Source organism: Benincasa hispida, chromosome 6, assembly GCF_009727055.1.
Source record: "Benincasa hispida cultivar B227 chromosome 6, ASM972705v1, whole genome shotgun sequence".
Taxonomy (NCBI): Eukaryota; Viridiplantae; Streptophyta; class Magnoliopsida; order Cucurbitales; family Cucurbitaceae; genus Benincasa; species Benincasa hispida.
This window is the reverse complement of record NC_052354.1, coordinates 22,996,274-23,019,092: the sequence shown is the minus strand read 5'-3', so window position 1 is coordinate 23,019,092 and position 22,819 is coordinate 22,996,274. Positions and strand designations below refer to the sequence as shown.

General features: G+C 37.4%; 1 protein-coding gene across 1 annotated transcript; it reads right to left on the bottom strand.

Annotated features, from left to right (window-relative positions):
* Positions 1-784: 784 nt before the first annotated feature.
* Positions 785-22,530, bottom strand: LOC120079810 (probable apyrase 6). Its single transcript, XM_039034220.1, has 8 exons — positions 21,642-22,530; positions 21,373-21,485; positions 15,718-15,825; positions 13,529-13,586; positions 2,145-2,327; positions 1,935-2,032; positions 1,555-1,751; positions 785-1,460 (listed from the first exon to the last, which is right to left on the bottom strand). The coding sequence occupies exons 1-8, from the start codon at positions 22,234-22,236 to the stop codon at positions 1,181-1,183; spliced, it is 1,632 nt and encodes a 543-aa protein (XP_038890148.1). The 5' UTR covers positions 22,237-22,530; the 3' UTR covers positions 785-1,180.
* Positions 22,531-22,819: the final 289 nt, after the last annotated feature.

Below are 22,819 nucleotides of genomic sequence, written 5' to 3'. Positions count from 1 at the left end.
ACTTTGATGAACGAGATGAATCAACACTCCTATAATTAAGAACAACTAAATATCGTTAATGAAGGGATGAAGAAGATGAAACTAACACCCCTATAATTAAAATAAAAAAATAATAATAAAATTNAAATAATAATAAAATTTAAAAAAAAAAAAAAAAACTCATTAATCACACATATTAAATACATTAAAATGGAAATGGATATTTATAAACAACAAAATGTAAATAAATAAAAGGCACATTACTGGCTAAAAGAAAAAACAGCTCATTAATTACAAGAAAAAAATGAATATATTATTAACCAAAGGAAAAGAATGATAAAATTGTCCAAAATTAACCCTAAAAACCTTTAGTGAAAATTTTCAAATTTAAAGACATTCATGAAATATGAATCAAAGAGGATCTTACATGTAAAAATCTATTGAAAAAAAAACAATATTTTGTAATATTATATAATTTATAACACATTACGTAATACATATTAAAAAATTTTAAAAATGAATTCAGTTTAGAATATCATATTGTATTTTTAAATATTTTTATCTTTATTTAATATAATTCTATTTAAAATTCAAAATCTGAATACGACAAAAAATATTATTTTCAAAATTTACACAAACAATTTTCAAAAACAAAATCCAAGTTATCTATAAAATACATATTTGTTGAACTCAATAGATCTGAAAACGTAAAACATAATCTAGATTCTCTACCAAACACGTCCTAAGCCTTTTCCAAACCTTGAAATCATCTTTTCCTCCGAACACACATTTCACAGACACCATGATGACTTGATGACACAGGAAGCATATCTAATTTCATCATAAAACCAGTCATAATACAATGGTGGGGGGAGGACTTCTAACGTAAAGGGAATCCAATCTCCTACAATTTCATTTCACCCTAAGTCGGCACTGGGAATGGCACTGACGATGGGAATGGGAATGGAAATGGGAATGGTCGCCTGTTCTCCCGCTAAGCAAAAAGGGAAGCTTTTTCTACAACAGTTGTAGTCTACATGAGATGTGAATTAAAATCACATAATATACAATCTCAAACATCTTGGACTTGCAGATTTGGTCTATGGGATACGGAGGCTAAATTGTATAATAATTTTATGTAGTGTAGTTGTGTTCTTTCCTTGTGCAATCAAACCGACCCAGGAAAGTTAACTAGTTTTTATCAGCATTTACTCACACGGGTCACTATGTACCGTCCTTTCTCTAGATCGTAAATCGTCTTTAACTGAGGTTTCCTCCACTTTGATACAGACCATGCTATAAACAACAACAGAATTGATACCGCAATTAGTGAGAGCTTTGTAGGAAACTCATAGCCAAAGATGGCCATAATCCAATCCCACTGCTCTGGTTCTGACTCTATTGCAGCTGTGCTTTGCAAGATGAAAGCTCCCAATGCCCAATCAAGCGGAATGTTTTGTATTTGAGTTGCAGCAGTGATGCTAATCACGAAGTTCACAACCGGTAAGAAACACCAACTAATTGCATACGCGAAATATGTATTTGCATATTACTAGCATGAGATGAGAAGTGTACCTCTGATCCTCTAATCCAATTCCAAGACTGTCATGAAGTAGGGCCACGATATACGCTGATGAGAAGCAATAACGCAGCAAATCATCTTCATCGAGTAGCCTGTATTTCTCTTTCAACTTCAACCAGTCCTCACCACAGAACTCCTGTCCAGCCACCATCAGATCTGAAAGAAAAGCTCTCGGTCCAAGACCAAAGAACTAACGAGAAAAAGCAGAAAGGTCCATATTAAACATGAACGATAAGACCACGTGCCATTACATTTCATCAGGAAGAATAAAGAGGAAAAGAAGTAAAAGAGTAAAAGAGTATAAACGTTGAATAAGAAACATGCTAAAGAATATAGATGAAAATAATAAAGAAAGTGTGGAAGAAAAGCGTACTTTTGATGTGTAAAAGAAATTCTCCGTAGCCAAAAACTTCCCTCTAAGTTTTGGTGTGTAAATGGATCCTACAGAGCAGTTCCCATTGGTGCATTTCTCTGCAGGGACAGAACAAGCGAGGAAAAAAGGGGGAAGTGTTATGCACTTCTAAAAGAAAGATCAGTTATCAGACGGGTTTTAAGAAGTCAACCATATGAAGATTTGTACAACCTTTTCCTTTTTGCAGCAGCAATAAAGCAACAGATCTGCACTCAGAGAAGTTTCCCTTGGAATGGAAAGTTGATAAATACCAATTCCTTTCTACCATAAAGCCTGGAGATAGTGCTTCAGACTCCGAAGTATGAGAGTACCCATTGGGAGTACAAGGATCCACAGACAATCCGTTAGTTTTAGCTGCATGAACAAATGTACCCATTGGGAGTACAAGAATCCACAGACGATCCGTTAGTTTTAGCTGCATGAACAAATGGGAATGAAAACTCGAGAATACTAAAAAAAAACAAGCAAATTTGAAAGAAGAATGTCCCAACGAACGTTAGTCTCGATGCAAAAAGAAAGAATTTCTCAATCCCTAAAAACGGTAGTCCTACCCCCAAATGAATGGAAAGGCAGAAAGCACAACACTACAAAATTGCCAAGCAGGAAGAGACAAGAGAACTGAAAACTTGAGAATCCCACAATAAAATAACCATCATGCTTTGCATCCTTAAACGCAGTCACAACATCGCCAGCCCAACCCTGAAGGACAGAAACAAGCTTAACCTAGGCTGACCCAACTGGTTTAAGATACTATTTTAGGCTAAGAGCCAAGGTGCCTCCAAATTTCGGGTACAAGCTTGGCTCCTTGGATTGAACTTTAAGTTGAGTTGGGTCAACTCATTGAATTAACCCATTAGATAATTAATTATTCAAATATTTTTAGTAAACAATTTTATAAATTTTCTACACCAAAATTTATTAGTCATTAGAATAATATTTTCTAATAAATTTTAGAACAAAATGTACTTTTAGTCCCTAAAATATGATGTTGATGTCTATTTGGTCTCTAAAGTTTGAAATTGAACATTTTAGTTCTCGAGATTAGAGAAATAGGTCTAAATGGTCCCTGAGCCTACTTAGACCGTTAGTTGACTAACAATAAAATAACGAGGCGTAAAATGAGGAATTAGATAGCTGATTTGGCAAATGTTATTAATTTAATATTAATTTTCTTAATGATGTGCCAATTGTGGCCTCATGATCTTCTTTTCCTTTTCTTGTCTGTTTCAATCCTCCTCCAGCGAAGCTTGGGCCACCATCGCTGCACTTCCAAGACGAGGACCTTTGCACCGTGCTTTGTTGGGTAAAAAAACAAAGAAGAAGAAGCTTTCTCCTTCGTTCAAGTTTAGATCTAAACGAAGGAGTCTTTGTCCTCTTCTCGTTCATGTTTTGGTCAATCCCACTCCCAGTATTTGGAAAAATTGTCTCTGTTGTTGAATTGGTTCCATGGGAGGCTAGTTCCATTTGGGAAAATTGGATCCCTCACTTGTAGTATCCAAGCATCATGTCCAATAACCAGCAGCTTCTTCTCCAACAGCATTTGTTAGTGCTTATCTGTTAGGTACTTAAGCACCTTGGAGAACCACACCCCAAAAGCTAGCTATTGGGGTGGGAAAGCCAAGTCACTTAAGTACCACATTATTCATCCCATTCTAACCAATGTGGGACAAAGACATCCCATACTACCTTGGTTCCTAACAATACCCTATCCCTGGAAAGCCAACGTCCCTGCGGCTACTCCGACGGTACTTCACTTGGCCACACCAGTCAGAACTCTCCGTCGGTTCCACTCCGAAATGTCGACAACCGACTCTTATACCATTATTAGGTACTTGAGCACCTTAGAGAACCACCCCAAAAGCTAGCTATTAGAGTGGGAGAGCCAAGCCACATAAGTACCACATTGGTCATCCCATTCTAACCAATGTGGGACAAAGGCATCTCATACTACCTTGGTTCCCAAGGTTATCTTGTAACTTTCTAATAGCTCTTGTCCAATAACCAAACTAGCAGCATTTGATTGAGGTTGAAAGAGGTCTAGATGAAAGAGTTTCTAATTTGAGGCTTTTTTATTTGGTGACATCGGACATGATCAAATTCGAACCATGATGCAGCCGACCAACAATCAGATCGAAAAAAGAGGGAGAAAGTGCAAGACAACGATCGACATACGAGAAGCATTCGGAAAGGTGTGGTGTGGGTGGCAACCGGAAAAGCACGATGACAGGGGCAGAAACTTCACTGGAGGAGGGTTGAAGAAGATGATGGTAAAGAGGAAGAGGGAAAGAAAAGAATGCGATGTCATTGAAAAGGTAATATTAAAATAACAAAATTCGCCAAATCAGCAATCTAATTCCTCATTTTACGGCCATTGATGACGGTAAATTAGACGTCAAATATTCAACAACTAAAATCCCTTGAACGCGGTATGCGATGCATGATCCTAAAATATGCATTGATAGTCATGCGTCGATGGTCATGCGTTGGAATAATAATGCATTAACGAATGTATGTGATGACCATGCATCCTGTCACAAGTTTTCTTGCGTTCATGCCAAGTATAACACGAACGCAAGTTTCTCGGGTGATCCGAGGTTGAACACGAGGACTTGTAGCTAAGTGAATGCGATAATGTGCATGCGGCGGTTAAATAAAAGAATGTTGAAGGGTTACTAAGTTAATCCTACTCCTCCTAACTAACAGACAACGCAATGAGAATATGCATGGGAGGTAGAGACACAACAACTCTTGACATGAAATAAATGAATGGGAAAAACAGAAAAAATATGGAAATGATTTCATTGTAACCCTTAAGAGTGACCGCAAGGGCAACCTTAGTCAACGCAAGTCATGCAATTATGCTACACACACTAAAAGCTTAAATCTAGGACGTATGCGATGGGTATGCATAAGTGTCAAGATAACCGCATACATCCACCATATCCTACTTCCTGGACGCATGCAATATCCTATCCGTAGGGTGCATATGCTGTGTGAAAGCAAACGAAGCTTATCTCTAAGTTCCCCATTCTTGCCTATGCGTTCCAATCTGCTCTCCCAAGTCTTAGATTTGGGTTTTAGACTACTCTCCCAAGTATGCCTAAATGATGAATGAAGCGCTCATAGGATAAGGTAACCGCATGAACTTTGCTGCCCTAATATTGTTCCTATCCCTAGTGAACAATGACTTACAATGCATAATGCGACCAACCACTTACCCTCCTGGGCAGTTGGTTGTTGTTGACTTTACTCATAGACAAGTAATGCGTTAGCCTAAAGACAGGCGTTGCCACAACTTCGCACTAAGCAAATAAGGTTTTCTCACATACTCGCACAACACACACCTCTCGGTGGTTTGCTACATGCTTCATATCCCTAATCCACATGACTAAGTATGCGATACTCAAACAATCTCACGCAGTGATGCAATGAAGTTAAAGATGCTAAGTAAAGAAGATGGAGATGGAATCGAAGAAAACATAGAAATGTGTTGAACACAAAATGTATTAATTCCTTAATTACAAAATGTATACAATACAATATAAGAAAAGAAAGGGAAATGAAATGACCGGCTGCAAGCAGACTTGCTTCCAGCAGATGTGCGTCAAGGCTGCCGGTGGTGCCATGGATGGGCGATAGAGCTAACTCTCTCGAGATCTAGCTCCGGTTGAAGGCTCCAATCGTCACTCGAAATGGATGAAGGGAGTGAAGAACTCTCAAGCGTCTTCTCACGCATTTTGTCTGGATCACAAAGATCTGCCCTAGGCGAATCTCAAGCGAAAACCTTGGATTGCAGAGCTAATCCCCGAACAAGTTGGAATTCTGCTCATCAGCTTCTTTATATAGAGCTTGGATCGCCGACAGCATTAATGAACTGCTCTGATTCTGACATTTTTGATGCGTTAGTTCTTTCTGAACCTCTACTGCTAACGGCGTGGTAGGTGAAATGTCAGCATCAGCTTATGATTTTTTCGAGGTAGATGCATTGATGCGTTCATTCCACCAACCTTGCGTTGATCCCATTAGCATGCGTTATCATGTAGTCTCAATCATTCAATGACCGCATTCGCTTAATACCGCAACTCTACATGATGACCACAATCGCTTGACAAGCGCAATTCCCATGCGATGGATGCATGCGGCTGATCACCGCAACATCCATGCATTGATCGAATGCGTTTGCCTTTGCGATGGAGAGTTTCTCCACATGCGGTGGTCCAGTTTCCGCGGTTGCGTCCACTTCCTGCATTAGCTACAAAAATATAACATTGAACGCATAATAATGCTAAATAACGAGTTAGCTGAGATTCAACATACTGATCGACACAAACTCACTTTCTCGTGAATTAGCATAATTACCGCATATTCTACTTAACAACCTTTTGAAATTTTATGTTAATTTTATAAGATTTTTTAATTATAATTTTTTAATTCTTTTATTTTTTAAGAAAATTTTTTGATAGTTTCTTACACCTATATTTTTTTATTAACTAAAACTATGATATATATATATATATATATATATATGCATATATGGATAGATAGATAGATATGGGTAATATACCGTATACAATATAAAGTATAATGAATATTTGGATTGACCCACTTATAAGCGTTGGACAACCCAAATGTGATCTATATCCAATCTAAAGATTGGATAGTTGGCCCATCAAGGTTTGACTTTGGAATCGATTTGGGTCAAACCCGGGCAGGGCTTGAGCTGCCCTTTGGGCCAAGGCCCTATGATGAGGCTGCTCAGTTTTTTTTGAAACAGAAACAACTTTTCATTGATATAATGAAAAGAGCAATAAATGAGAGAAAATACAAAGAAACAAAATATCAAACCAAAGCAAACAAGAACTAAAAATTGAAAACTGAGGATCAGCAGGTGCACCCGGACATCTCAACTATATTGACACCCCCATAGCACCCTCATCATTTCCAATACGAGATACAATAATTCAGAGATTACGAACAAACTAAACACTTGTCTTGATTACATAGAGAATAAAAACGCATTCCAATTAAGACAAATATCTTGGATAGAATAATCTTCAAAATGCTTGGATTGTGAACTCCAAGTAGAAGCTAGTGGTCGGGCTGACCCCCATCTATCAAGCCAATCTATAAATTTATCAATGAAAACTCTTTGGTTGCATTCAAACCAAATCTCAGAAACCAAAGCTTTAACTGCATTTGCCCATAATATCTGAGCTCTATAGGCAAGAGAAGGGCCAACCAACAAATGAAGAATGTTGTCCTTAACTGAATTCCCAAAAACCCATTGCACAACGAAGCAAGAAAATGATTTCCACCAACAATTACTTGAGAAGGAACAATCAAAAAACAAATGCTACATTTCTTCCCCGTTGGCTAAGCAAAGAGGACATATTGAGGGTGAAATAAGTTTGTCCTGTAGCTTGTGTTACAATGTGGATGAGCAATTGAGGGAACCATACAAATGAATTCACACCAAAATATTAATTCTTTTAGGACTCTTTGATTTCCAAAGAGCTTTATAACATGCTTTATCAATTGGAGAAGAAGCAATCAAATATTTTGACAAAGATTTAACCGTGTACCTTCCTGAAGCATCCAAAGACCAAAATCTGGAATCCTGTAAATGTGAAATTCTGCTACCCTCAATCTTGCTTAGCAATTGTTGAACTTCAATGATCTCCTCTTCCTTTAGTTGCCTTCGAAGTGAGAGGTTCCAAGAACCAATAACCGGGTCCCAATGATCATTGACACTGACTTTTGGAGCAGAATCTAATCGGAACAGCTTAGGAAAACAGCCTTTAAAAGGTATTTCTGTACACCATGAATTTGTCCAAAAGAAAATATTCCTTTCATTGCCTAGTTTAAACTTAGCGAGGGATCCTAATTCACTCCATGTTCTTGAGATGCTGATCCAAGGACTTCTGAAGCTTAAACCCTGTTTGCCTGATGTGTGCCAAAGATGTGGGTCAACTCCATGAATACTTTTAATAACTTTGCACCATATGGAGTCTTGTTCCTTTAGAAACCCTCAATTCCATTTAAACAACAAAGTTGAATTTCTGTTTTTCATATTACCAATCCCAAGGCCTCCAATTAAAGATCTGGAAGCTTGCTACCTTTATGGCCTTCCCAAAAAAAATTACGTAAAATTCTCTCCAATTCAGAAATCACCAATCAATGCATTAGAAATAAGGACATGTAGTAAGTGGGAAGATTGCCAAACCGCATTACATAGAGTTAAACGACCTCCTCTAGACAAGTTATACCTTTTCCATCTATCGAGTTTACAGTGGATCTAATCAATGATAAACTGCCAAAAAGAGTGTTGTTTCGGGTATCCGCCAAAAGGTAGGCCAAGATAAGTTAAAGGAAACCTGCCGGCTTTATAATTTAGCCTCTTAGAAGTAGAGATCAAAAAATCCTCATCAATATTAACTCCATAAAGTGTTGACTTCTCCCAATTAATTTGTTGTACGAAACACCATTAAAATAAACTTATTGTTTGAATAAGAATATCTAACATGGCTTTGCCATACTTGCAAAAGACAAGGGTATCATCCGCGAATTGCAAAATTGACGAGTGCACCTTGTCTTTGCCAACTAAAAATCCTTCATACAGTCCATTGTCATGGGCTCTTTTAACCAATGCACTTAGCACCTCACTAATGATGAGGAAAAGAAATGGAGATAATGGATCCCCTTGCCTAATTCCGCTGGAAGCTTGAATACGTCCTCTAGGTTTTCCATTGATATAAACGGAGAATTTTGGATTTTGAATGCACCCATTGATCCAAGCAATACATTTTGTATGAAAGCCCAATAGATTAAGGATCCATTCTAGAAAAATCCAATCAACCTGATCAAAAGCCTTCTCAAGATATAACTTTAGAATCCACCCCTTCTTCTTGCTTGCTCTATAGTCTTCAACTGCTTCATTTGCAATTAGAATGGGATCTAAATTTGTCTTCCTCCAATGAATGCACTTTGTATACTAGAAATGATGCTTGACATTATCTTTTTAAACCTTTTTGCAAGTACTTTAGAAATGATCTTGTAAGTGGAGGTAGTTAGACTTATAGGTCTAACCTGTGACGAATCAGCCTTCTTAGGAATTAGGCAAATAAAATTTTCCTTGATACAAGGATTCAGCTTTCCATTAAAGTGAAATTCCTCAACAATTTCTGAAAGACAGCCCTGAAATTCTGCCAAAATTCAATGAAAAACTCTATTGTAAAACCATCCGGGCCCGAGAGCTTTGTTTTTGCCAAGAGATTTAATTGCTAGGAGGATCTCCTCGCTTCGAAAAGGGGCAATTAAAGCTGAATTTTGAGCAACCGACACACAATTCCAAGTAATATCAGAAGGAATGGCTCGAGAACCTGGGATTTTTGCATACAAAGACATGAAATAGCATATGATTTCTAATTCAATCTCTCGGTAGGATTGAATTGTTGACATGTTGCTTGAAACTAATTCAGTAATCATATTCTTCCTCTTTTTTTCTGACAGAAATCTATGGAAAAAGTTGGTATTTTCGTCACCCAACTTTAACCAATTCAGTTTGCTTTTTTGAATTAAATTTCTCTCCTTCAGAAGGTATAAATTCATAAGATCCTAATCTAATATTCATTTCAATAATTGAAAGATCTTCTCTCTCGACTTTTGAATAAAAAAAGGTCAACTCAGATAATAAATCTTTCTCTTTTTCTTTTTCTTTCTAGCTCATATTCCGCAAGCCAAGATTTAACTTTATCTTTTACCTTGCGCAGCTTAAGACCTATTGTAAAACTTGCCCAACCTTCTGATTGATCACGATCTAAGACTTTTTGGATGACCTTTGAGCATTCATTAATCCTCCTCCAACTATTGCAAAAACGAAAAGGGGAAAGACCCCAAGAAACTATTCCAACCTCTAAGAGCAAGGGAAAATGATCAGAAAATACCCTTGCTTTTCTGCTAACTCTTGAGTTATCAAATAAATCGTCTCATTCTTTATTGATGAGGAATCTATCTAGTAAAGAATGTGATGGATACCATCTCTAGACCATGTGAATTTTCCCTTAGATAATAGTACTTCTAACAGCCCTGCATATTGAATGAACTTATTAAACTTTTTCATTCCTCTTGTAACTCTTCCAATAGGAAATCTTTTGTGACTCCATCTTGTTATGTTGAAGTCTCCTCCAATGCACCAAACTTCCTCACAATAATCAGAAATTGAAACAAGTTCTGGCCAAAGATGTCTTTTTTCCCTATAATCAGTTGCTCCATAAACATTCGTAACCCATCAAGTAATTTTGCATTAACAGAAAGTAAGTATCCTCCCTTTAAGAATTCCAAAGGCAAAACTTTGCTTTCATCCCACATGGTAAGAATACCTCTAGATTTACCAAAAGCCTCCACAAATGTCCAGCCAATGTCATTAGAGCTCCAAATGGATTTAATAAATTGAACATCAATAAAAGGTCGCTTTGTTTCTTGAATCAACACTAAACCAGGATGCTGATTTTGTAAGAAATGCTTCAACATGGTCTGTTTAGATTTTTCATCAAGTCCCCTCGTGTTCCAAGAAACAATCTTCATGCTTTTGACACCTCCTTAGGGGGTGCTATTTCCTACAAGTGGAAACCAAAACCCGCTAATAAAGAGGAAAATTTGGAAGGAATTTGAGATGGAGAGAGGTGTGGAGCACTTACAAGAGATTGTTGTTGCTGAAAAAATAGTGTTCTATGTGCTTCCCCCACTTGATCAATAAAATAATCTTCAATTTTTTCAGGCTCTTTATGATCAGATTCTTCACTACTCATACTAATATCTGATTCATCGTCCAACTCTTGAGAAGAGAGCTTCTTATATTCTTGAGAAAATGTGTCTTGGATGAAGAGACTTTCGACCCTGTTACCTTGAAATTATGATGAATGATTACAGGAGAGGAATGGCGTTTTCTTGAAAGTTTAGGCTCTTGTGGAATGAGTACTCGAACACATTTATCTTCTAGAACATCTGGATTATGAAAATGATGCACCAAGGAACCTGCTGTCTTTGTAAACTTCTGAGAATTATTTTGAGGTGAAGAACATGCCGGATCTCTAGGACTCAAAACCTCTTCATTAATGATGTGAAGTTCTTGCTCAAACTCAATTTCTTCTACAACTTTTTTTTGAGTAAACAGATTCTGTTCTGAATGCAACACAGAGCATAAATTAGAGAATGACTATTCAGCTTCTGAAGCGTTCTCGAGGCCTTCTTTTTCTTTTTCTGACGCAACCTTTGAGTTTTCTTTTTGAAGAGTGCAATAGGGAGCCGAATGGACTTCTTGGCCTGCTAAAGAATTTTCAATGAACATATTATTACTAACCTCGTTGTCTGGGCTGGAATTTTCTCTCTCCAAATTAATAGTCGGCTGTAAATCAACAGACAAATTCAATTTTTCAACCTTCCTCGTGTTATTTGGTGCAATGGCCCTTGGAATACCTTCTGAAACTTTAATATCCTCCTTCAAAGAGTCTACCGAGAAGCCTTCATCCATGATTGCTTCTTTAATGCGACAGATGTCCAGGGAATTTGAAAAGTCATCTGCCCTAAAACAAGTGTTGGCAAGTTGCTGATTGTTTTGAGAGATCGAAGGATCTAATCTTTCAAAAGTAATAACCACTTTTCCAAGCAATAAGTCTTCGATTTCCAAAGAAGCTGGAATAAAACCACAAATATTCTCCTTGATCTTAATATAGGCTGATGAACACTCTAAAAAATTTAGTGTTTTTGATGAGATCTCAACTAAACCACCTAAATGATGCCCAATAGCTTCAAAAACCGAATTCTTCCAAAACAGTAATGGAAGATTCTTAATTGAAATTCAACCACCATAGCATGAAGTAGCTTTTGGGATGGAATGAACTTGTTTTGACCAATGTTCAAGCTTCAAATGCATCCTTCCGTATTCATACCATTTACCTGACAAGAACTCCTCAGCAATCTCCATATGAAACTTGATTAATGCCTTATCATCACAGGAAGGGATTAATTGGAATGTCCATGGAAAAAATCTTCTAAAGTTGTTTTTATTTCAGACCATGAGTAGTACTCCATTAATCTTGTTACCACAATCAGAGAAGGTAGATTTAAATCCAACATTTCTTTTTCTTTTCTAATCCAAACTGGAAAGGTGGGAACTTGATCTTTCTTGCAATCTGTTCTATGTAAAAAGAAGGGAGTGAACCCCTTCACAATTCCTCAGCGTGATAGAAAATCACCAAATGAAGGCAAAGGAGGCAGACTAGGAAGCACGGATACTTTGATTTAGGCCGAGTGTCTGTCAGACATGGATACGTCCAGACACACTCCTGACACGTGTACGAGACGTCAAAAACGTGACCGAATAAAATATTTATTATTTTCTAATTTCGGATACCACGGGACTTGGTTGGACACGGCCTGGACACGTCGGTGATGGCTGATCAAAGAATAAGAAAACAAAAAACAGGAAGAAAAAAAACTAAAAGATATTGTGGCTCCACCGCGGAGAGAAAGGGTTGGTGGATAAACTTGTACCAACAGCCTTTATTTTCCTTTGTACAACACTTGGATAGAGCCCCCAATTACAATTGTGAAGTGTGGAAGATGAAAAAGGAAAATGGTGAAGTGAGGAAGAAGAAGAAAAGAATACAAAGGGTAAAGAGAATAAGGAGGAAAATGAAAAGTATCATTGAAATCTGGGAAATTTTAAACATTATTGTCCTTCAAATCTGGGATTCTAGAAAGTTAATATTTAAATCCTCGAAAACTGAAAATCCTTGAAATATGTGAAGGAAATAAATTAAAATAATTTAACTATTATATAAATGAATGAAAAACGATAAGAAGAGGGAAGCGAGCATGTTTTACATGTTTTACATGTTTTATCTATTAATTAATATGTTTTTTTAAATATATTATATTATATAATTATAATATAATTTAAATAAAATGTTTTCCCAATGTGCGTGTCCTACTTTTTCTAAAATTGATGTGTCGCGGTGTCGTGTCGCTGTTCCATGTCGTTATCCGTGCTGCTTAGGAGGCAGAAACCATGAAAAAATATCAAGGAAAATCTCCAGGTAGCCAAATCTAACCATACTAAACATCATAAATGAATATATAGGAAATTCAAGAATCAAAATCCATCAGTCTTGTGTGCAGGTAATTCAGGAGAACATTTTGATTAAATTACCAACCATCATTTCTAAACTACATCCCACAAGTTCTAAAGGATCTTTTTGAGATTTTAGACCTGGAAATTCTTAAGAATGAATGTGAATATAAAAGATAAGTAAAATTGACAACAAGACGACTACGAACATATTAAGAATCATAATGGCCTACCTAAGTAAATAATTCAAAGATATTATTACTTAATAGAAATTACAGTTTGTTACAACATACAACAGTAGCATGCAATCCAGATCGTGACATCAAACTTGACAGTAAACAGAGACGACTGTATAGACAAACTAAGAATGCTACACAATATTTCCAATCTAGATAACTTAGAGAAAAGAAAAAACATGCACATTTACCTCCTGAGTTGAACTCTCCTGTAATAAGTCCTTCTCTTAAGGAATCATGAGCAGCGTTCTGCAAGACAAGGCTAATCAAATTTTTGAAGGGTTTTTAACATTACAAATCAAGAAAGTTCACATAGGTGAAACTCTAGAAACATGGCAGAAAGAATAGGCACTTTACGTTCAAGATGTGAAGACAAAAAAGGAGGAAAATTAAACAACCAGAACTTTAATTAGAAACGGATCTGTCGTAAAAGAAGTGAACTTCTTTAAGCATATAAAAACTCTAAAAAGTGGTTGTCATCATCCAGAACCACTTGTTTATTGCTGTGATTGATAGCTTGCAGAAGATAATGGTGCGGTCAGTGCAAACCTATTTTGCAGTCACCTAAATGCCCTGAATAGTCCATTGATAAAAAAAAACAAGCGGGCACTATTCCATATTGCAACATCAAAGCATTTCAACCTACTCAAGCATTTGAGAGTCCTGGTTCTCCCTCAACTAGAGAACTCTTTCCTCTAGACCATACATTTACTGGGCCTCTCAGTTTACACGACCTACCCATACATAATCCTACCTTCTAATAGACCATTAATTTTTCGTTATTACCAAACGGCCTTTTAGTCCATACCATGTTCCCCACAAATATGCCCTAACCTTCCTCCATGCAAATAAGAAGTGCATCGGAGGCCTGCCCACCCAAATTTTCACCTTGTCCTTGAGGAGGAAGTCAAAGAACTAGTTTGCGAATAAGCTAGAAGTCTCCATAGTGGCTCTTCAATCAACTAACCCTCCCACTAAGTGGAAAAAATTAATAATTAACCCAGAGTGAGGCATAAAGTGCCCCAAGTTCCACACCCGGTCCCACAACCTATCTAAACCTAAGATTCCCTTATTCCTTTCCAACAAAATACACTACAAGATGGCAAACATAAGAAAATAAATAAATAAATAAATAATAATAACAATAATAATAAAAGTTAAAAATAAAAAGAATAAAAACAAAAACAAAAAAACTGGCTTTTCATACAACTAATAGAGGCAGATCCCAAAGAAGAACCTTCACTGTAGAATTTCATCATTGTTAGCAAATATGAGGTATTTGTCAACAAGCAGGATACAACAGGAGGTCAAAAGGGATAGCAGTCATAGTCTGTGGTCTTTCATTTCAAAAATGGATCCCATTCTAAAACTTCACAATTCCATCCTGAATATAATGAATGTCCCTTGCTCTTAGACTTTGCAACAGTATCACACCAGGTTTGGGAAGATACATGAGTTAGCGAGTCTCTTTTGCCATTTAATTCCTCCACCATCTTTTCTTCAAATTTGCTATCTATCAAAGAAAAAATCTTTTCTTCATATTGGATAGAGATCTGTGATTAAGATTTTGACGGACGGAACCAATCTAGGACTCCAAATTCAGGAAGGACTTCAAAATAAAGTGGATTAGTGGATGCTTCGCTTACTACTCTGGGGTAGCTTATTTTGAACCCTCTCCTGACTGGATAATAGATTTTGGTAACCAGAAGCCCCAAGGTTCTCTCTTGTAAGTCCTTTTCCAATTGCATAGAGGTATTATCACAATGGAATGGCTATGGTTGAAAATAGAATTTATGCTCCCCATGAATTTCGCAGATAAATTAGATGCCATTTCCCAAAAGATGAGACTAATTAAGAGAGTGCATAGATAATGGGTCGTGCTCCTCAAACCTCAAGGATCTTTTGAGCTTAGAAAAATCACACAGCTATTTGCCCCATACTCCCTCCAAACGATCTTTGTTTTGTGATTTTATCTCAAAGAAAAATGAAAAAACTACATCAAACCTGACCTTTTACTTTACCCAAGAAATAAGACTACCAGCAGTTAGGTCGTTCGTAGATAAAAAACATGAAATTCGTGGTGGATGAGAGAAATCAGCTATAGGCAAACAATTTATTATAAAATATGAATTAGAAGATAAGAAGAAAAGGGCAGACATCTGAAAATCTCATTGGAGCGGTGAGGGATAGGAAATGAAGAGAAGATGATTTTTTTTCTTTTTTTGAAAAGGAAACCAAAAAAAATCATTGAAATAAGAACGAAAGATAAGTTGATTACATAACAAGGACCAGAAGGGGTTTATAGTAACATGAATTCCAAAATTTTATACGTACAACTCAGGAGAGAATATAGCTCATAAATCATAAAAAGAATGATTACCTGCCCAAAATGTAGAAAGCTGTGAGAGTAAAGACTATATGTCATATTGCCAAATTTAACTGTACGTGAGAATTCAGGAGGTATTGATTCACTTGAAACAAAAGTAACCTGAGACGGAGAAAATCAGACATCAATATAATAATCCTATACCTTGAGTTTCCCAACTTGCGAAATTTAACTGTTTGTTTTCTGTTCTCCTTTTTCCTGTATATCTAAATTCACTTCTTAAATTGGGTATTTATTACCTCTTGATACACACCATACATACATGTCAGAGAACTATTATTATCTTTTAGGTTCAATTTAAAATTTTATGAAGATGGCTTATAATGTTAGAGGGGAAACCTCTTGGTTCCTCAAAATATTTTATAATTAAAAAGAAATTAGAAAAACTGCTAATAAATCTGGGAAAAAAAAAAATTCAAAATCTGTAACATAATGCAATTAGCAATTAGGAAACAGTTCATTCCCACACATTACAAATCATGAACCAAGAGGATAAAGAGCAGAAACACCAAAAGCATAATGACAAAGCTGAAAAGAAAAATCCTAAGATCTATCTTCTTCCACAAGTATATATGAACTGTAAAGAGCAAGAAAGTAACCAAAAACCTCTCTTTCTGCTAGCCTTTGGCTGTGGAAGACAAGTCCAGATTATGAAACAATCTCAGATCGGTTTGGTGTTTTCATGAAGATGTGAATTTAACATTTTTAGAGGTGCCTTAAAGGAAAAGCACTACTGGAGCTACCTTTTGATTAATTCAGAGATAAAGAAATGTTGAAATAAGATGTATTTGCCCTAAGGGCATTTTAGTCAATACTTGTTCCTACAATATTCAGGTTTCTGCCATGTCTATTTATATCAGAGTCTGTGGTGTCTTGTAGAGTGACAAAAATTAATAAAAATTCTCCTATCGTGGTTTTTTCTCCCTAACCTAGGGTTTTTCACATAAACTTGGTGTTCATCTTCTTTCCCTTATTTTTCAATATGGATAGCAAAGCAAGGTGATGAAACCCTAGGTCCGATAGAAGAAATTCAGTCATCAACCCTAGCGGGTGATGGAACAACAATAGAAGAAACGAATACCGCTACAATCCAGGCTGTCATTGATCGGTACCTCAGGTCGATTTTCAACCCACAACAACCAATTGGAATCCCAGCCGCGCCACACGTGCTCCAGCCACCGTTCGGAGATCAACCTGCCACTCAGTCCAACTCCACGACCTAACTGATCCAGACCCACGGCACCTAGCCGATCCAAACCATCGACGCACAGGTCCAGCAGCCGACGATCACGCTGCTGTTCAGCGCCGAGCCATTCGGGTGTCACCCAGGGCTAGCCGATCCATCCACCAACGCGGCTCCGACCCATCCTTCGTCGAGTTTCAGCGCCGCTCCAGCCTTCCTCAACGCCCTCCAGGTCACGACTCATCCAGGGCTCCAGCCGCGACACGTGCAGCCGCCAATCAAACAACCTCACGCTCAAGCCATTGAACCTACAGGTCAGCATCCTCCTTCAGGTCTGAGTGGGCAGTAGCATTCTACAACCTATGGGTCGATCGGTTATGGAGGTTTAGGATCAATGGGTTTATCTCCGATTGGAATTCAACAACAGATTGCTAGTCTCCAACAACAAATTGCAACACTTGGGGCTTTTTTGGGACCACATCCAATCCTCAGACGAACCCTAACCCAGACTTATCTTCTAGTTTGCCTTTAGACGCGGAAAATCTGATAACAGCTTTCCCTAATTTACCTACTGCAAATATTTTATCTGGATCTGTGAGAAATTCCGTAGGAATAATCACAGTAGGGAAACTAAATGGCCAGATTTATTATTTCTAGTCCCAATCTTTTAAAATGGTTCTCGAGGGGCGACAAAATTTCGGATATTTAACTGGTGAAATACCAAGACCGAGCCCTAGGGATCCTCAAGAACGTGTCTGGAAGGGAAAGGACTCTCTACTCCGCTCGATGTTTGATTAATAGCATGGAACCTCAGATCGGAAAGCCCTTGCTTTATTCTACAATTGCTCGAGACGTTTGGGATGTGATCCAAAAGCTATATTCAAAAAGACAAAATGCATCACGACTGTATACATTGCGAAAACAGGTCCATGAATGCAAACAAGGGACCATGGACGTGACATCGTACTTTAATAAGTTGTCTTTATTATGGCAGGAGATGGATTTATGCCGGGAAATTGTCTGGAATTGCTCGTGTGGCGGGGTTCAGTATTCGAAGATTGAGGAGACTAATCGTGTCTATGGCTTCCTTGCTGGTTTGAATTCAAAATTTGATACTGTTTGCAGTAGAATACTGGGACAGAGGCCGATACTGACCCTTATGGAGGTTTGCTCTGAAGTTCGATTGGAGAAAGATAGGTCGAGTGCTATGAATGGTTCTGTTGTTACAGCTGTGGACTCTGCTGCATTTGGGGTAAAATCATCCCGATCGGAGAATGACAAGCAAAGTGGCAAATCGCCTCCGATATGCGAGCATTGTAAGAAACCGTGGCACACGAAGGATCAGTGCTGGAAAAGAGAAGTGGTAGACTTGGGAGATGTGAAAGAACACATGGGTGAATGGGAAGATAAAAAACAATTAATTTAAATACAACATATTATTATTATTGTTGTTATTATTATTTCCAGTTTGGTTCGGGTTTTTTCCAATTTTTTAAGATTTTGAACTGAGAACTGAACCAAATGTTACAGGTTTCTGTACTGCTGAACCGAGGAACAAAATTTTTCAAAGAAAACCAAACCAAACAACCAGTTCAACTCGATTTGGCGGTTTAGCTCGATTTTAGCACACCCCTACCTGCCACAAATGCTTATGCTATATATAATTGAATAATGAAATAATGGTCTACTTCTTCACATTCACCATGCAATTAATGTCGTTATTGAAAGACAGGAGAATCATGGCATCGCCAGCTCATACTAAATCTTGTTGCAACTAGATCAACACATTATTGCTTTCGAAAGCAGATGATAATTCCCCTACTTTTCACGTCTCGTGAATAGCCGGGAGATCTATCCATAAATATTGGATATTTTGAGGAAATTATAGATCCTAGAAGGCAATTCTGATTGGTAAATAAATTTCAATCACATGAGCCTTTTTAATTTCCTTTCCAATGGTGGGCCCCTCCCATCGCCCAAGGCTACTTTTTCATAAAAGTATATTCTCTTGCCGACATACTGTTTTCTTCTTTATTCTTTTCTTTTCCTTCAATCACACAGAGACTTCTTTCCCGAATCTTCCGTTTTAGTACCCTTCAATAGAGACACTCAAAAAAATTCAAAATTTTGCCTTTATCAAGCGTACACCATCCTTTCTTTTTGTCATGTTCTTCAAAGAAAACACCAACTGCTTTATTAGTAGCCCCTCCATGGATATCCACTCTTCTTCCATCAAGCAACTAAGAGTGTGCTTGGGACAAGGACTATCCTAAGACTATAATAACCACCTCTTGTTACAGTAAATACTATTTTGTATTCCCCAATTAGCTATAATCATCACTATTTCAAAACCCCCATTTGCTACAATATTTATTATTTGCTACAATTTTTACTACTTTACATTTATCATTTTTTTTATTCTTGACTATAGCGTTTAGTATTTACTTCTCAAACTAAAATAATTTATACCTCAAACACATACTATCGTAACCCAAACTAAAATAATCTACACCCCAAACACAAACTATTATAAACCAACTATAATAACCAACTCATTGCCCCAAATGCCCCTTAAGGATCTTCAGAAGTTACCACTTGGACAATCATGTGAGCACCTTTATAATGATCTATCACAATTTAGTAGGGAGAAAAAACCACACTAGTCTCCTTTTAACTATAGTGACAACTACCATACACCCTATAAACAAAGAACATGATGTAATAGGAATGGGATAGTTTGGTAAATTCAAATTAATTTTGGTTAATCCTTGATTAATTACATTTTAGTTTCCTAATTAGTTTTTAGTTTCCTATTATAGTTATCCTTTTAGGATTCAATCTTACATTTAATTCTCTATAAATAGAGGATTCTTCTCTTGTAAACAACAATTTTTAATTGATAATAAAGACTTTGATTTGATTCTTGGAGGAAGTTCTCATTTTATCTCTTAGACTACATCAAAACACTTCTCACTGCAATCATCAATACATCCCCCACAAACATCTCCTATTGCTTGAAGGTGGCCAATCATTTTAGGAGAGCCTTATCCAAATTAGAAGGATTAATAATCTAAACCCTTCAAAAAGTATTGCATGATGTGTAATAGATTTCAATCCAATCATCATGGAAGCATCTCCTTGTGACTAATAATGTTTGTTCCCAGATAATCTTCCCACATTCTTTAGGGCAATAACTGAGTCTTTTCCTTCTTCTCCAAACTCCTTTCCCCATGTCTTGACCAATGCTTGTTTCCATCTTTTTTCCCCTAGCGTATTTAAATCTCCAAATAAGATTTATTTAGTTTTGGAACTCTTTCAATTTCCCTGTGTGTATTTGCCTTTGCACCATTGAAAAGGTTGTTTACCATATTTAGGAACTCCCTCCATTGAGACAAAATTTCCCCTTCAGTTTCTCTCATTCCAGAGGAAAAAATCTTGAATATCTATACGAAACCATCCTCTATTTTTCGAACTTTTTGGATCCAAATAATCTGTTTTCACTGTGAGTCTTACTAGAGAACTTCTTATTAAGAGATGTAACGAGCAAGTCTTCCAAAGTATCAGTCATCCAACTGACAAACCTTGATTCAAGCATTATCTCAAAGGATAGAGTGAGATTTTTCTACATTAACATTAACAAAACTTTTTTTTCCCTACACGCAACTTTTGAACTGAATTAGACAACATAGTCTTCAAAAAAAGACTAACCTCCTACTGACAGCACCATGGTCGAATCTACTGTTGCACCAATGCTTGGGACAATCTTGGTTTTTTGGCTAATGGAAGGAGAGGAAGAATTGAAGAGGGAGGGGGAGGGCCACAGTGTGCCTGCATATGCACGAAATGGAATGTTTGATATATTTCCCAATCAAAGTTTCACAGATCAGAGCAAGACTTCCATCGTGAGCATCTAACATTTAGCCAAAGGCATAAATAAAGGTTCCTTGTGGACAAAACTACATAGAAACTTTTCTACATCCCCTCTGAATGTTAGAGTTTCAAATTGGGTTATTTACTTGATTCCCTTAGTGCTTAGGAGGAGGAGATGCCTTATTCCATCTTTTTATTATAAACTACAAATTGTTCAAATGACTAAGCTTAATCACATCATCATATCAAAAACCACTCAATTTTCGTTAGGTCATAGCATTGTAATCAAATTTCGTTCTTTTAGATTGAAATCCTATCTTGTAGCTCTTTGACTCCCTTTTTGTAGGGCTTTTTTTAATTCTTCTTATCCAGGGAAAAAAAGAAGTCAAATCACGAACCACTAAATTTCAGCAGCCCTCTTTTAGTGCAGATGTTAAAACATAATTTCTGTTTAGCTTTGTAGTTTTAATGCTTTAAGAAAGCTGATCATAGGTTAGAGTTCTCGCTCTGTAAGAAAAAGAACGATAAAATACTTTTATGCTTGGCCGGCAACACCCTCGACAGACAAACTGAAGGCAAATAAGAACAGACCAAACCTGAGCTGAAGCTCCACCAAGTTCAATAATTCCAGTTGTCTCAAGGGGATCACCTCCAAGAGTACCCAGTGCATAGTTAGCCGCAACCCACGCATAAGTCCCTTCATCAGAGCCTAACACACCCATTACTTACATCACATCAGCAGATATGTATTTAAAACAAATTCAGAAGCTAGACCTGATACTTTTCAAAAAAAAAAGGAAAAAAAAATAAAAACAGTAGCACATCAACAAACAACAATCCACAGGCTGAGAAGAGAAGTCGAAACCTGTGATGACCGACGCCCATTCATCCTGGAACTTAAACCCCGAAGACCGAAGCAGCAGCCGGCAAGACTCCAATATGCGGTTCTGTACATCCAAATCCAGCAATCTTAGCCCCGCCGTTGCCATTAACCGAATTTCTGTGACTCCCCATTGATCCCTTGGAACCCGACTCTTCGCATACTCCAAAAGCTCTACCAAAGACTTTCCAGCTCCATCTGGATCTTGTACATAGGCCGACAGCCCAGGATTCACCTTCATCGACGCCAATCCCTCTTCCCCAAAATCAAAAACCCCATAACCACCCTCGACTCTGTACCCAAACACGTGGATTCGAGTCCCCGTACTACCTCCATCGATAACGATTCCATACCTTCTCTTCAGAGAGTTCCGCAAATTCCTTGCAAAAACGAAGAGGGAAAAGAGGAAGAAAGCAAACGCAAGTAGGGCTGCAAGAGAAACCCACCATTTGGATTTAGAGTTCTTGGAGTTGGTCCTGGCGAACAAATTGGGTCTGCTGCTGGGTCGAAGGTGCAGCTTGGTGGGATCCATATCGGGAACTTTAGAATCGTCCCTCTTACGGGCATTCAACCGTCGCATCAAAGAGAACGGATTAATGGAAGGAAATACATCACAAAGAAATCAAAGATTAACCAAGCAGTGGAATAATCCAATACGAAGAATGAAAAGAAAAGTAAAAAAGGGATTATTTGTTAATGGTATTGTTGATTATTAAGGTCGATCGAGACGGAGAGGGCAATCTGTGAAAAATATCGCCCTTTCTGTCTCGGTCTTGCTCTCTTCTCCGGCAATGCTCTGTCTCGGAGACGAAGAACAAGATCTCTTTATTCAAATATTAAAATTAAATAATTAAGTGTTTGTGTCTCTACTTTCTACGTATAAATAGTCACTCGGATTCCCCAGCATTCCGCAATGCGCGTAAAATTGTTCCCTCATCATCAGGCGGTGGTTCGATTCGACCCCATCCAAAAATCGCCGATTAAATTAATGTTTTAATTCAACGTGGGCTTCTAACTAAGGGTACACCATTTCAAAGACTAAATCGCGTTGAAAAGTCGAACCGAAATATCAATAAAGTCCAAAAAATGCGATTCCATGTGATTCTAAAACCGAATTATTCGGTTCGATTTGATTTTAATTTCGAAAACCACTCTTGCAACCC